Genomic DNA, 15,791 nt, shown 5'->3' with positions numbered 1-15,791 from the left:
AACTCTTGTAGTTCGGCGAGCAACCCTCTAACTTGCATACACTTTCGTTCGCATTTTCTCATAAAAAAGTTCCGAGAGACTTGCTCGCCATTAACTCAGGTTTAATGATTGCCACGAGTTCTGTTCAAAACGCAAGAATGAGCATTAATACTATTATTAAGTTGCTCAATATACATGATGATACTCATTTTAAATTATAGGGGAAGGAAGGAGAGATGGAAAAAATATATAAAGAAAATGAAAAAAATATTTACATATAATTGAAGCTTACAATTATAAAAATAATTCTTATTATGGCATCTACTACAATGTATATAAGCAAGTTAAAAAAAAAAATCATTGCAAATAAAATATATATTACAAGTAAGATTAAAGCGGTTTATTTGAGTTGTTAATTAAAAAAGTAGGGCAAGCTTATATTAAGTATACCAATTTTGAATTCACTTTTAAAACGAGTAGTTACCAAATCAATTAATCAAAATAAGTTAAAAGTTAAAAAATACCGTTTTATTTATAGATATGATTATAAATTGGCATAAAAAAAATTGGTTTCAAATTACAAAAAAGTAAATTACTCACATAAAAATTATCTTAATACTATACCAATGTTTATGTTATTACTGTTTTTAAAATTTACCAATCCAAAATTATTATACTTGTCCGTTTGACAATCTATATTTTTTTATATTGTACACATCTTGAATAAGATTAATTTTGCGTTAACCAACAGAAATGCTTTTCATCATGTTTTATTCGATTAATTTCTTTAGATTGGCTATAGCACTGTGTAATCGGAAATGCAAGCGATTCTCGAGACCATAATTCGAATAATTTTCTCTAAATATATTTATAAGTTGTTTGAGATTTTCATATCTTAACAAATAACAGGTAACTAAAAATTTTGCTTTAAATTTAAAAAATAAATCGTTAAACCATAATATTTCAGGCATTTTTTTAAACTAAGGAAACTAAGAAAGGGGGAGAGCTCATAAATTGATGGTGTTGGTAAAAAGAAACTATTTGAAACACTTATGTTTAAATTAAAAAAATTCTTTAACTCAATTTTTTAAACTTATATTTCGTAATTCATCATTCATTTTAAATTTTATTATAAAAACATTTAAGACTTGATTTTGAACATTAAGTTTAAACTCCCTTTTTTAGAGAATCAATCTTCAATTTTTCATCACAATATTAAAGCTGTTTTTGTTAGCTTCAGTGTTCATTTCAATTATTGTCAGCTTCAGTGTTCATTTCAATTATTGTTAGCTTCAGTGTTCATTTCAATTATTGTTAGCTTCAGTGTTCATTTCAATTATTGTTAGCTTCAGTGTTCATTTCAATTATTGTTAGCTTCAGTGTTCATTTCAAATTGAGCTATTTATTTCGATTCATTTTAAAACTCAACAAAAGTTTCTTTTGGTAAAATTTTATTAGATAATACCAACTATCTAATTTAATTTATTATTAAAACCAACTATCTAATTTAATTTATTATTAACCAATTATTTAGTTTACAGAATAGACAACAGATTTTAAAATTACTTTTAATCAATTAAGACTAATGATTTTATTTAAGTCATTACAAAACATTTTGACTTCTTTATATATACACCCTTGACCATTGTTATTTATATATACACCCTTGAACATTGTTATTTATATATACACCCTTGAACATTGTTATTTATATATACACCCTTGATTATTGTTATTTATATATACACCCTTGAACATTGTTATTTATATATACACCCTTGATTATTGTTATTTATATATACACCCTTGAACATTGTTATTTATATCCAATAAAAATTAAAGTAATGTAAAAAAACTCTTTTATAACTATTTATAACCATGGGAAAAAAACTTTTTTTTTTAAACAGACTTGATTCTAGAAAGTTTTGTCATTTAAAAGAAATCCTTGCAGTTTTTTTTTGAAATTTCTATAATATTTGAATTGTAAAAAAATTTTAACTTATTAAAACTTAATGACTTTCATTTAGGCGGATAATAAAAACTTGGATACAATATGATTGTGCAATTCAGTAATTTTGGATCGTCTTAAGCTTCATGTTTATATATACAACGTAGTTTGCTTACGTTTGTTTACAACGTAGTTGTTAACAATGTTAACAATAGAATGTAAAACAACGTTAACAATAGAATGTAAAGACATTAATTACAATGTGTTAATTGTAGAATGTAAAAACATATAGAATGTAAAAACATTAATGAAAATGTGGTAACTGTAGAATTTTAAAACATAAATTCAATAAAAACTTAAAACTTACAAAGCATAATTAAAATATTCTAATGCTTTTTCAAGTTCGCCTGAATTTTTAAACATAAAAGCTATCTCGGCAGCAGCAAAAGGTGGATAATAAGAATCCATTTTACTTGAATGACTTGTAAAAGGGCTAGAAATAAATATATTTATTTTATAATTAAGTATGCAAAAAATAAAGAAAAAGACTTGGTGCAAAAAAATGTATTAATTAAGGTTTTCATGAAAATAACCTGTTTGCTACTTCTGTAAGGACTTTCTCAGCTTGCTCATTCTTCTTTAAATGGTGTAAGCAAATGCCTTGCAAAAGTTTGCAAAGACATACATTGTCATGGTGATGTTTAGACAATCCTTAAGTAAAAACAAAGATTGCAAAAACAAACAATTTCAAAAAAAAAAAGAAAGTAAATTATCAAGTTGGTAAGCGAATTAACAACATTCTTTTCTTGCAAAAATTTTGATGGGACTTCAAGTACACATTCACAAAATGTTCAATTTCAAGGTTAGATCAAATATTATCACATCAAGTATTATTAGACTGTTTGGCCAGTTTATGCTCAGTTTTCTTTGAAAAAATTTTAATTTAAAATAAAATTATAGCTTAAACAATTAGAACAATTTTTTTTCAAAAGAAAATAGAACTTGCTGCTTATGACTTGAAGTAAATTTTATCTTTTATTCTCTCCTACCTGTTTCTTCTTGTAATCCATTCAGTGATTTTTCTGTAAGAAGTAAAAATTCTTTCAATGTATTTTCATGCTTGTGAAACATGGTGAAGCCATTCCATATGTGAATAATTTCCTAAATTGAAATTATTTTATTGACAATATATACTTTAAATCTTAACAAAAACCAATTTTTGCGCAAAATAACGCACATTCAACATATTTATCGGGTTTTTGCTTAATCCCTTACTAATCCTGGCAAAATTAATCTGCCGGTTTCACGATATTTGTGCACTCTAGTCACAGCAAATTTTTCAAAAGGAATCGATTTTCCAGCAATTCTTTGTTTATGTTGGACTACCTCACTAAAATAAAATTAAGAAAAAAATAAGTTCTTAAAAATGATGGTTTTAAAATCTCAGAGGCAAAAAAAATATCTTTAATTAATTAAAGAAAACTTAACAAGTAATAAACTTTATTTTATAGTAAAATGGGCAAGCAAGATAGACAAAGTAAGCTTGATCAACCAATAACATCACTGGACATGAGTGGTAACATTCTATATTATGCTATCATAACAAAAACACTTATTTATAAGCACAACAATTAAAATATCCATAAATTACAGCTTACTCCAAAAGTTTTTCAATTTTTTCTTTAAAGAACTTTGACTGATTCAAATCTTTATTACATTCTGGCTGCTGCATAATAAGAAAGGCTGCATGCATATACTTGTATGATGACTTAAAAAAAAGATTAAAAATTTAAAACAAAAATAAAATATTTCATATAAATATACAAAGACAGCAATGCAAATATAAAAGTGATCCCACAGTTTTATATGTGCATAGTTTACATTATTAGTTTTTTGTGGCTCAGTGGCCACATGTTTTGATAGGTTCAGTCCCGCTAAATCTCAGTAAGCAAAATTTGTAAGCTTTGATTTTCATTTTATTTGACTTGGAAAAATTAATAATAAAGTTTTAACCTTTGACCATTTACTTTCATCAGCAAGAATGCTAGCATAAATTGCCGCATTTGACCAATCTCCTTTAAAACTATAAAATATTTTTATAAAATATTTATTGGAATTATTCAACTTTTTCAATATAACAATTAAAGAAAAAAAAAATTTTTCTTCTAGTAGAGTGCAATTAATTAAATAAAGGTGTAAACCCATATAAAAAAATAAAAAATAAAAAAAAAGTAAAATAAAGATCAAATTTAATACTGTTATCTAGAAAAATGTCTAGTGCCACTAAAAATAAAGCCCCATCATTTAGGTTACAGAAGAGTCCATACTTGAGTATAACATGGAGCACATAAGATAATAATGTATATATAACATAATAACATGGAGCACATAAGATAATAATGTATATATAACATAATAACATGGAGTACATAAGATAATGTATAATAACATAATAGCATAACCATAGCAAAACATACAAATTTCCAATATAAATTAAATCATCAAATAAAAATTAAATATCTTAATATCTAAATTTTCAAAACATTTTGTTTTAAACTTTATAACAGTTCTGAAAAAATATGAAAGTAATACAAGAATAATTGCTGAAATGGCAATACTTCGTCTGATGAAACAGAAAAACCATATGATCAATAAAACATATTGAGGCTAACAACTTGATTATGTTAATTTTTATTCTAAAACTAATAGAGCTGATTATTGATCTTAGTTTAAATGTTGTGCAATGTATTGCCCTTTTGCAACTACTTTTTAAGTCTAAGAATATATGACCTAAAATTGAAAAAAGGCAAAAGACACCCATTCATTCCCATAGTCAATACTTTCTAACTTATTTAGTGAAGGGTATTCATTTTTTTAGCAAGATAATTTTCTTATCCCACTCTTTACTATTTTTAGCAACATAACTCCCTCATCTCACTCTTTTGTGCAGGAGAAAATATAATCTCAACAGTGTTATTAAACAACTCATAAAAAAACAACAAAGCTATATCTTTTTAACAGCTCATCTTTGATCTATCTGGAAATTCTTCAAAATATAAATGTTTCTTTTAACTTTTTTAAAAGACTTCATCGCATACAAAGGTTTGCTTTAACTTAATTCATTCATAATGAACTTCTACTAATGTATAAAGTTCTCTTTCACCAACAACTTACAAATTTTCAGTCAATGTATCAGTTTATCTAGCAATTTAATTTTTATTTAATTTTTTCAATTCAAAAGCAATCATACATGTAATGAGATACCTGTTTCTTCTACTGCAAATTTTTCACAGCTTTCTAATTTTTCTTTGTTTCCTTTTAGCAACAGTAGAGTAATTCTTTTCAGCTTTCCTGCTACATAAATTTCTTAAGAACATCTTCGTGACATATAATATATATCTACATATATATACATTCTTTTATTGCAACATAATAAAATTTAATTGTGCAACAAGTCAAATGTGCTTTTGCGATAAATATTTAAAAATAATTTTTTTTTGAAGTTTGTATAACTGTTATTAATTATTAAATTATTTTTGGTGTATCAAAAAAGTATTCTTGATAATTCAGTTTTTGTATGTGCCCTGATTATATGCCCAATTATGGAGTTTTCCGTAATCCAAATAGCAGGATTTTTTATACTTGTGCCATACTTGACATGATTTTTAATTTTTTTTTATATGTTATTCTTATTTTCACTGTCTAAGATGTCTTTGAATAAGACAATACCTGTAACACCACATCATTTCCCAATAACATATATGGTGGATTTGCTTCCAATCAATATTGACTGACACAGATTTTTCATATTCAATCAGAGCCTAAAATATCACAAAAACTTGTTAAAACTTATATTTATTATATTTATTTTACTATAACAACTTTATGTACTTTATTACACAAAAAACTTATAATTTTACCAAAATATACTAAAATATGTTTTTAAATTACCAAAATTTTAATTTTGGTATTTTGTTTGGCATATAACAGTATAGGTTGGTATATAACAGTATAGTTTGGTACATGAAAAATATTTGGTAAGTAACAGTAATTTACCAAATACTGCATTTTAAATTGCCAAAATATTTTTTTCTTTCTTAAAATTAAAAATTTTCTTTTCTTAATTTATATTTTAATTAAAAAGAGCTTTTGCTAATACAAATACAAATTTACTATTACTAATACAAATGTAACTGCATGGGTATAGCTGAATCTAATTGGTGTTTGTGATTTTTCAAACATGAGACAAACTCTAAAACTTTATATTTTCATGCTTGGGTCACATAATGATTGAAAATTTTTACCCCCTGCAATTCCCCAGTTTAATAAAAGAATTTTAAACTTATAATAAATGTAAAAATATTTATTATTTAAGAAGAATCACTACAAAAGATTTAAGAAAATATAATGAATTACTCAGTACTTGAAGTTTATGGAATAAAATGAACTCTAAATGAAGTGTTAAAAAGCAAATCTATGGAGCATAACCTGCAATGTTAACTATTATATCAGTAATGTTGAATGCAATGTTGAGTTTATTATTAAACTTTTGCACTTTTTTAAAACTGTTTGCTTATTGAAAAAGTTTCAAATATTCATCAGCAATCATGCTTGCGTTGTGTTACATACTATAGTATAATTTACATGTTAAAAAAATGTTTAATATAGTAAACATTTTGTTAACATGTAAATACTATATTAAATACAGTGTTTACATGATAATTCATAGACTTAAAACATTAGACTTTTGAAAAAAAGGAGATTAAATAAGAGAGAGTGTAAAAATGTAAATTTTTTTTGACAGAAAAATGCAGAAGTTTATTGTAGGTTTATGCTTCTAAATTGAATTCCTGATCGAGAAAAAAGAAAACTTCTTGGTTTCTTTTACAAAAAGTATATTAAAACAAAGTAATGAAAACCAAAATTTTATGTTTAAAAATTTGGTCAAAATAAAAAATTATAGAAAAAAAGTTACAAAAAAAATCTTAATAAATCTATTAGTACTATATATTTTTGTTTACTTTTTCTATTAAACAAAATAGAACTTTTTGGCTGAAATTTTAACATAATTGTTTTGAAAAACTCACTCCAACTTTATTAAATTTTGCAGAATAACTTACTCTAGTATTATGCTGCCCTAATAATTCTGTAAAAAAGTAGTAGACTAACATGGATAGTAGTAGGCCTTAAAAAGATCTTTTAATTACAAAATCTGATTTCTGCTTAAAGTTTCAATTATGTTTCTTCTACTAAAATTACATTTAAGTTATGAGTTAACATAAAATGATATAAGATATAAAATAAATGTTATTGTATGGTAGAAACAGTGGAAATAATATATCTCTGAGAATTGTTTTCAAAGTCAACAGATTTTTTTTTGAACTTTGAAAAAACAACATAGACAATATTAATTAATATACAAGACTTTGTTTTATAGCCTATTTATAAACAAATTTTCTTTTTTTTTTTAAAAAAAGCAATATATAAAAATGAATTAATTAGAATAAGACATCACAACTTATATCTTTTTGTTAAAATTAAATATACTCTTACATCTTTATATAACTAGTAACTTTTATCTCTTTTTATATTTTTCTACAAAATATATATTAACTTTTAAAAAAGATTCTAAACTTTTATTTCATTTAAAAACAACACATTCTTTCTTTACATTCTTGTGTTTTATAAAACAACAAGTAAAAGCATCATCTCTAAACAAAACAAAAGCCAGACAAAGCTTAAACAACCATTGTTTAATTTAACATGTTTTCAATATTTACACAGAAAACAAAAGGAAAAAAGTATCAAGTGCATTTTTTTAAGAAAAATGTCAATAAAAAATATATAAGTTTCATAATGTTGCTGTTGGCTTTTTTTAATAATTCAGCTTTATTAGTACACAAGCATATGATCAATTACAGAAGTGAAAAGGACTTTTGAAAAAATGAAAGCAACAAATTATTGTAAATATTAAAATTATTTTGTCTATATTTATATATTTTTATTATATTCTATACAAATATATTTTTCGGGTTTTTTTTTTTTTTTTTTTATGTTACTATTTGTTTATTACAATACATTGTTAAAATTAAAATAATTTCATTTATATTATAATAATAAAAATAAATGATGATAGCTGTTAAATTATTATTTTTTTTGATTTTAATTGATCATCTGAATGATATTTACAAACTAAACTATAATAAAATAGTTGAATAAAAAATAATATAACATTTAAATATTTTTTAGATATTAATATATTATAATAAATATTATAAACTTGACCAAATTAATGATTTTACTTTTTTTTAAGTATCTTTAACAAAATTATTTCCTGATTAAAAACTCATGATCATTTTTATTCTGTAATACTTTTTAAAATTTTCTTAGGGATGCTGTTTGTTTTGTTGGTAAAAAGTTCAGAAAACCATCAAATATCTGAACTAGATAATATTTATAAACTTGGATGCCATTACAACAAAACATCTACAAATCTTGATGCTGATTTCATCTTTGGTGCTTTATTTCCAATACAAGATTTTAATTTCGAAGATCAAAAATATTTATATTCATTTGAAGAAATGTCTATCATAGAAGCATTTTTATATACTATTGAAAAAATTAACAACAATTCTGCCATTTTGCCTAACATAACACTTGGATTTGATATGCGCAACAGTTGCAATAATGTAAAAATTGCTACTACTCATGTTACTGATTTTATGATTGATACAAAGTATTTTTTAAACAAGCAAAAAAGTCTTGTACAAAACAACACCTGCTCTTGTTTAAAAAACAAAAAAAGCTTGTTAGCAACAGTTATAGGTAAACAAAAACTTTTTTTTAAACCAAAGTAAAACTTTTTTCCTTCTAGTTTTCTTTTGAATTTTTTTTCCTCACAACTTAAGCTTCAAAACATTTAAAAAAGCAGAAAAATATGACACAAAGTTATTAAGTTACATGACTAAACATAACAGACAATTTTCAATTTTCATATTTCAGTTTGCATAAAAGTAATTTCATTACTTTTATGCACATGTATATTTATTCAATATTGACAAAAAAATACAAACAAAACTGTAACAACTTTAACAATAATAATATTACAGGTAGATTATAATGATCAAATCCATGACAAAAGTGACATTATAGTCACTTTAACAATATTATTAATAATTATTGTTTTTGATAAATATATATTTATAGGAGGTAAATCCCATACAATATCAATTGTAATGTCCAACCTTTTGCAAATTGATCAGATTCCTCAAATAGCATATGGATCTTCTGAATCTTATAAAGAACAAAATAACACATATAGTGAAAAAAATCAAACACCGAAACGTTATCTAAGCACTATCCCACCAGATGTAAACCAAATATTAGCCATTATTCATTTAATTGAACATTTTAATTGGACATTTCCATTTCTCATTGCTGCAGACGATGATTTCGGTCGTAATGCAATACCGCTCATGCAAAAAAAGTTAGAGGATAAAAACAGGTGTCTCGCTGCTTTACATCTTTTTGATGTTCAGCATCCAGAATATGCTTTTGAAAAAATCCTAATGGACTTGAAACTTACATTATCAAAAACTACTGTTGTTATTTTATTGTGTGAATATGAACAAGCCAAAAACATCATTGAAGCCGTAAATGAACGAGGTATTTTGAATTTAACATGGATCGGAATTGAAAGTTGGGCCACAAATATCGGCATATCAATGTCAAACTTAACTATTCAAAATAACGGCATCATTAGTGTTAAAAAGACAATACCAAAAGTAAGCGAGTTTGAAGACTTCTTTGACAAAATTATAGTTAAGTCTCACTTACCCAATGTATGGTTTGAGGGTTTTTGGGAGTCATTTGGAATTAGTCGTGAAGACTTGAACTTGATTCTTCCTGCTGGAGAATTTATTAAGAACCCTAACTACTATAACATTATGTCTGCTGTATATGCTGCAGCATATGGTTTACATAAATATTTGAATTGTACCGAAAAAGGTTGTCAAAACATAAATGAACCAATTTGTTACAAAAAACTTTGGAAGGATATTATAGGTTCATCATTTATTATTCCAGGTACTAACCAAAATTTCTCATACAATGAAAATGGAGATGTTGTTTCAACAACATATGAATACATTGCATGGGAAATTAAAACAAGTAACAATCAAACTGAAATTTACACATTTGGAAATTGGAATCTTGAAAATAATGAAGCTCATGCATACATAAATTTTTCAGAATTAAAAAAAAGAACTTTTAAATCAATTCCAACTTCAAAATGTAGCAAACCATGTAAGCCAGGAAATTCAACAATATTTGGAAAACAAAAATGTTGTTGGGAGTGCGCAATGTGTGATAAGAATTACATATCAGTAGATGGATTAAGTTGCAGTCCATGTCCAAAGATGTCAATTTCTAATAAAAATCGAACAATATGCCATAACTTAACAAATGTTAATCTTAGCTTGAAAAATAAAAATGGTCAAGTTATTTTTGCTTTGTCACTTATAGGAACTTCATTTGGATTATCAGCATTATTTGTTTTCTTTAAAAATTGGAATAGTCCAATCGTAAGAGCATCCAGTCGAGAAATGTCAACAACACAACTGATTTCAAATTTGCTCTTGTTTTTCCTACCACTCATGTATCTTCATAATTTAACACCAATCATTTGTGGATTAAGAATTACTTGGTTTAGTATATTGTATGCCTATGTAATATCGTTTATACTTATGAAAACATATCGTTTACTGCGTGTATTTAGAAAAAAACGATTTTCTAAAATATCCAGATTTTTAAAAAACAAATACCAAATAGGGTTCTCTGTGTCACTAGTAGTAATTCAATTAGTTGCAGAAGTAATTTGGCTTTTCGCAAACCCACCCGAAATCCAACAAGAAATAGACGAAGAGAATTTTACAATTATTTACTACTGTGGAATTAAAACTGATATTTTACTCTATTGCAACGTAATATATATAATTCTTTTATCTCTAGTTAGCGGATACATGGCTTTTCGTGCACGAAAACTTCCCCAAAACTATAATGAAGCACATTACATAGCTCTAGCAATGTTCATTACATGTTTATCATGGGCTCTATTTATCTTTCTTCATGCTATAAGTGAACGAAAAATGAAAAACTTTATTTTCCTTGTAATGAATTTGATAAATAACTTTAGCTTGCTAACCATCCTGTATAGTCGTCGTTTCATTGTTATTTTATTTTATCCTGAATTAAGAGACAGAAATAACTTTACAAAAATGCGTAAAAATGCAACAGTAACAGCATTTCTTAATGAAAATGAAATCAATAATGAAAAACAAAAAGTTATAAGCTTTGATTTTGACAAAATGTTTGATTCATACAGACAAAAAAATAAAAATTCAATTGCAAGCCGCTCATCAATGATTTTAAAAAAAAATAGCACAAAAAAATGTTTAAAAACACTAGATAACACTAAAAAAAACACTAAAACACAAGATAAAGAAAATGATAAAATGCGAAATAACAAAACAAAAAATTTGAAACTAGCACAGACAATGAAAGAACCAAACAATAAACTAGAACCAACTATAAAAAGAAGTTTATCATTAGATAACATAAAAACCTATCGTAACAAAGCATTTGAACATATTTCAGATATTTCTAGCAACAAAATGAATTTTTTTGAAAACAAAGCAAAATTAGAACAACAAACAGGTTCCATCTACAAAAAACACAATAAAGAAGTAGTTCAGAATACAAAAATACATTCAGAAAATAGAGATTAAAAAAAGAAAAAAAGAAAAACAACAAAAAAGAAAATAGACAAAATTCAATAAATTTGTTTTATAAATATTTATGCAGATTGTAACTACAAAAAAAACTATTTCCTTTTCTATACAGAGACTTTTTTTAAATATAGACTTATTTTATTTCCTTTCCTTTTATTTTATTATATTTATCCTATTTTATTTCCATATAAAGACTTGTTTTCTTAAATAATGTGATATTTGAGTTACTTTTTAATAGCTTTTTAAATTATTAATTAATAGTTTATTGAAAATTAATTTAAAAGTTATTTTAACTATTATTATTAATTTAGTTATTTTAAAAAAAATTTTAATTAAAAATTTTTTTAATTATAATTATTTTTTATAATTATATTTTTACTACAAAGAACTTGATTTAGATAGCTAAGAAACTTTTTATAAAAATTTTTAATGCAAATTAATTGTTTATGAAGAGTTGTTTAACTATTGTTATTTTGTCTATTTGAGTATTATGGGTAAGTTTTTAACATGGTAATGTGCCATTATGAAACAAAGTTGTGCTATTGGTAAATTTTTTATTTTCATTAAGTCTTCTCATTTTGTTTTTTTGTTTTATAAGTGTGCAACCTTTATAAATTTTATGTATTTATATGTGTGAACCTGTTTATTTTTGTTTATGTACATACATCAACTGATCTATGAAAAACATTCAAGGGAGTTGCCAATTCATTGACTGAGGGTTTGGGTTGAGGCAGCGATATGTTTATATCATTATTTTGTGTTTTTTGCTAAAAAACACAAAATGTGAAATACACATATGGGTCAGCAAAAAAAGTTAGCAAATTTAAATCTATATATACATATATATATAAAGTTATATATACAGTTAATTCCTGTTAAGTCAAATACTGGTTTAACTTTAACTTTTGTTATCCTGAACTGTTTCATTTGGTACCTTAAAATCCTTGAATTAATCACTATAAAAATTCTCCTGTTAAGTCAAACATTGGATAACTCAAAATTTGTCAAGTCAAACCATTTTTTTTGTCCCCCTTCAGAAAATTTCTTATGATAACTAGAACTTTCCGCTTGGAATTTTTTTTTAAAGAAGTCATTTCATATAAACATAAATAAGAGGAATCTGATATTTTCTTTTTTTATTGCTGTTGTATTTAGATCTTAATAGAATAGATCATTATCAGAAGTAAAATAAAGCTATAATAAAACTATTATAAAAAAATCATAATAAAATATTGTTAAAAAAGCAATTATTTTTAGTTATTAAGAATTTCTTAACAAAATTTTATTACTAAATAATAAAGAAGTCATTGTGTTGCTAAACTTAGTGAATGCTATCTTTTGAATGTACAGCATGAATACACTGCATAGTTTCTTTCACTGAAACATTTTCATACATATTTTTATTAGTATAATGGTGTATTTTCAATGTTTATGTAAAGGAGGGGGGCACAACCGTCAATTTCTTAAAAAAAGTCCACTATATCTTGAAATGTTCTAAATTTAAAAAAAAATTCTTTAGAAAACAAGTTAGAAGGTGGCTTCTAGCCTCATAGGTGGTGTCAGCCATGCCAACCAAGTTGAACGGATATATATTTACATATATATATGCATATATATATATTTAAATATATTTACATAAAAATATACATATTAATACAAATACATATATAAATATACATACATATATATATATATATATATATATATATATATATATATATATATATATATATATATATATATATATATGTATATATATATATGTATATATATATATATATATATATATATATATATATATATATATATATATATATATATATATATATATATATATATATATATATATACTCACACTGAAGAGTATGTTGTCTTTCACTATGGGCTTCTTTGTAGCAGGCCTATGTAAACATACTGAGTCATTATAAATAACACAATTCATCAGAAGTCAAAATATTTTAGTTATACTGTAATGTCTGTTTTTTTGTTAGCTATAGAGTAATTTTTTGTTTATCAGCGTTTTTACGAACTGGACGCAAATTAAGTTGACAAAAATAATTTCTCTTTAAATTTTAGAATTATACATTCAAATTAGTTTATGTAATATTGTTATTATACATTTAAAAAACTTCCGAGTAAATTTTTCAAAATTAGAATGTATATTATAATCAGATATTTATTCTAGAGTTTTATTCGAAAGTTAGAGACTTAACCCCTCACCTCTGACAGATAATTTATGAGTTAAGGTAAGCTGGTGAAATGCTGCAAAATATTGTCAACATATTTTATATTTTAAAAGAAGATGTAAAGTTTTCAAAAATATTACTAGGATTGGAACCATTTTTTTTTTTACTACAAAGTGGCCAAAAACTAAGGACAACACCTCATCAAAATCAATTAATTGCAACTGAGGTAAAGAAAAGATAATTTCACCACATAAGCTAAAAGAAGTTTTAAGTTTACCACTTTGTGAAACCTAATATGTAGGTGATTGTGAGGCAAAGTAAAAAACCATTTGTTTCAAAGATTAATGCTGCTAAGCATTTGAAGTTTGCTAGAGAACATGCAGATAAGCCTGGGTAATGAAAGTATCTTTTGGTTGGAAAAAGTAGATTTAAAAGAAAAACCTTAAAACATTGACAAATGATGTGGAGAAGGTTTTGAGAAGCACATAAAATTACTGTAATAAAACCTACAGTAAAATATGGCGGAGGCTCTGATTTTGATTGATGATTTTAGGCTCCTTGTGATGTTGTGATGTTATGTTGTGATGTTATAGATAATTACAATTTATTAATGGTAAATTACTTCTAAAGGATATATTAATGTGTGTGTGTGTGTGTGTGTGTATAGATATATATATCTATGCAGTTATGTGTGTGTATAGATGTATATATATATATATATATCTACTATAGCATATTTATGTTAGCATTTGCTCACTTTTTTTGCTTATCTAAATTAATAAGGCATTTTTTAGAAAAAGAAGAAAAAAAAGGAAGAATAATGAATAAAATGATTGCTGCCCATGCCAAACCCTCAGTCGATGTAGCAGGACTCCACTGCAGATCAGGCTATTTGTCAGTCGATGTATGTACTGAAGCCCCCGGCAACAAACTATTTCAGTATAACGTCACACTGCTCACCTAAATCAGCAGAATAAGACATAGAAACAAGGTCGGCAAAAAATTGCCGACTTTGTCTTATAGTAAGAACTTTGTATTAGTTTTTTTTTGCCAACCTCTAAAAGATTTAGATCGGCAAATTATTGCCAGCCTCATTTTTTCTAATTCTGAGGGTTGATATATATATATATATATACTATATATATGTGTGTAAATATATATATATATATATATATATATATATATATATATATATTTTATATTTAAAGTTCATATATTTGTTCTTATATTTGCATAAAGTTTATAACCATCTACCTATTAAATTGCTCACCTCATTTATTTGACATTGTGTTTGCATCAATCGACCAGAAAAGTATAAAAATAAACTACTCTAAAAATAAAAAGAGTATATAATGTAAAATCACCATGTGTTTGGTCACTATTTAACTTTAGTCATTTAAGAATAAATAATGAAAATGCATGCAAATTTCAATTTTAAAAAACCTTTTTTTTCTTTAATAGTATTTGTCACTTGATGCATAAGAATCATAAAAAAGTCATATTGTTTATTTGAAATCAGCTAAAATAACTTGTTTGCAAAACAAGAGATTTGAAATTATGCATATTATTAAATCTAAATCAGGCAAAGCATTGAATAAAATGTTCAAATTGCATTAGTATTATTAAAAAAATTATTAGGTATAATTACACAGGTCAACAAAAAAAATTTTTTTTCTGGTTCCGAGCAAACAATTTGTTTTTTGTATAGCATTTCTCATTTTGATTCCAAATATGCAACTCATTTTTTACCATCACGTCAAGTTGTAAAGATATTTAGGTTCAAATCTTTAGCATTTGGGGTAAGGTATGTCAACCTGGGTTTTGAAAGAAGCGTATTTTCATAGAGATTTTAGAAAAGGTAAATATTTTTCCTTAAAATTAATTGACAAA

General features: G+C 24.9%; 2 protein-coding genes across 2 annotated transcripts in view; one reads left to right on the top strand and one right to left on the bottom strand.

Moving 5' to 3' along the window:
• Positions 1-229: 229 nt before the first annotated feature.
• The window catches only part of LOC101240322 (tetratricopeptide repeat protein 39B), a 64,222-nt gene continuing 48,660 nt past the window's right edge, over positions 230-15,791 (bottom strand). The window contains exons 11-19 of the mRNA XM_065801227.1: positions 15,172-15,231; positions 5,657-5,748; positions 3,941-4,010; positions 3,586-3,695; positions 3,203-3,317; positions 2,977-3,088; positions 2,521-2,638; positions 2,295-2,420; positions 230-837 (exon numbers count right to left, since the gene is read on the bottom strand). Coding sequence (XP_065657299.1) covers positions 750-837; positions 2,295-2,420; positions 2,521-2,638; positions 2,977-3,088; positions 3,203-3,317; positions 3,586-3,695; positions 3,941-4,010; positions 5,657-5,748; positions 15,172-15,231 — 891 coding nt within the window. The 3' untranslated portion in view covers positions 230-749. The remainder of the gene's footprint in view (positions 838-2,294; positions 2,421-2,520; positions 2,639-2,976; positions 3,089-3,202; positions 3,318-3,585; positions 3,696-3,940; positions 4,011-5,656; positions 5,749-15,171; positions 15,232-15,791) is intronic.
• On the top strand, positions 7,710-11,746 carry LOC100206629 (metabotropic glutamate receptor 3). The gene is made up of 3 exons (XM_065801226.1): positions 7,710-7,890; positions 8,318-8,752; positions 9,134-11,746. The coding sequence occupies exons 1-3, from the start codon at positions 7,872-7,874 to the stop codon at positions 11,710-11,712; spliced, it is 3,033 nt and encodes a 1,010-aa protein (XP_065657298.1). The 5' UTR covers positions 7,710-7,871; the 3' UTR covers positions 11,713-11,746.

Source organism: Hydra vulgaris, chromosome 07, assembly GCF_038396675.1.
Source record: "Hydra vulgaris chromosome 07, alternate assembly HydraT2T_AEP".
NCBI classification, from domain to species: Eukaryota; Metazoa; Cnidaria; class Hydrozoa; order Anthoathecata; family Hydridae; genus Hydra; species Hydra vulgaris.
Note: the sequence above shows the minus strand (reverse complement) of the source record. Positions and strands in the feature narration are given on the sequence as shown.

Excerpts from the sequence above, each read along its gene's own strand:
- LOC100206629 (XM_065801226.1), top strand. Across the intron at positions 8,753-9,133 it reads CTTGTTAGCAACAGTTATAG|GAGGTAAATCCCATACAATA; the intron begins GTAAACAAAAAC and ends ATATATTTATAG.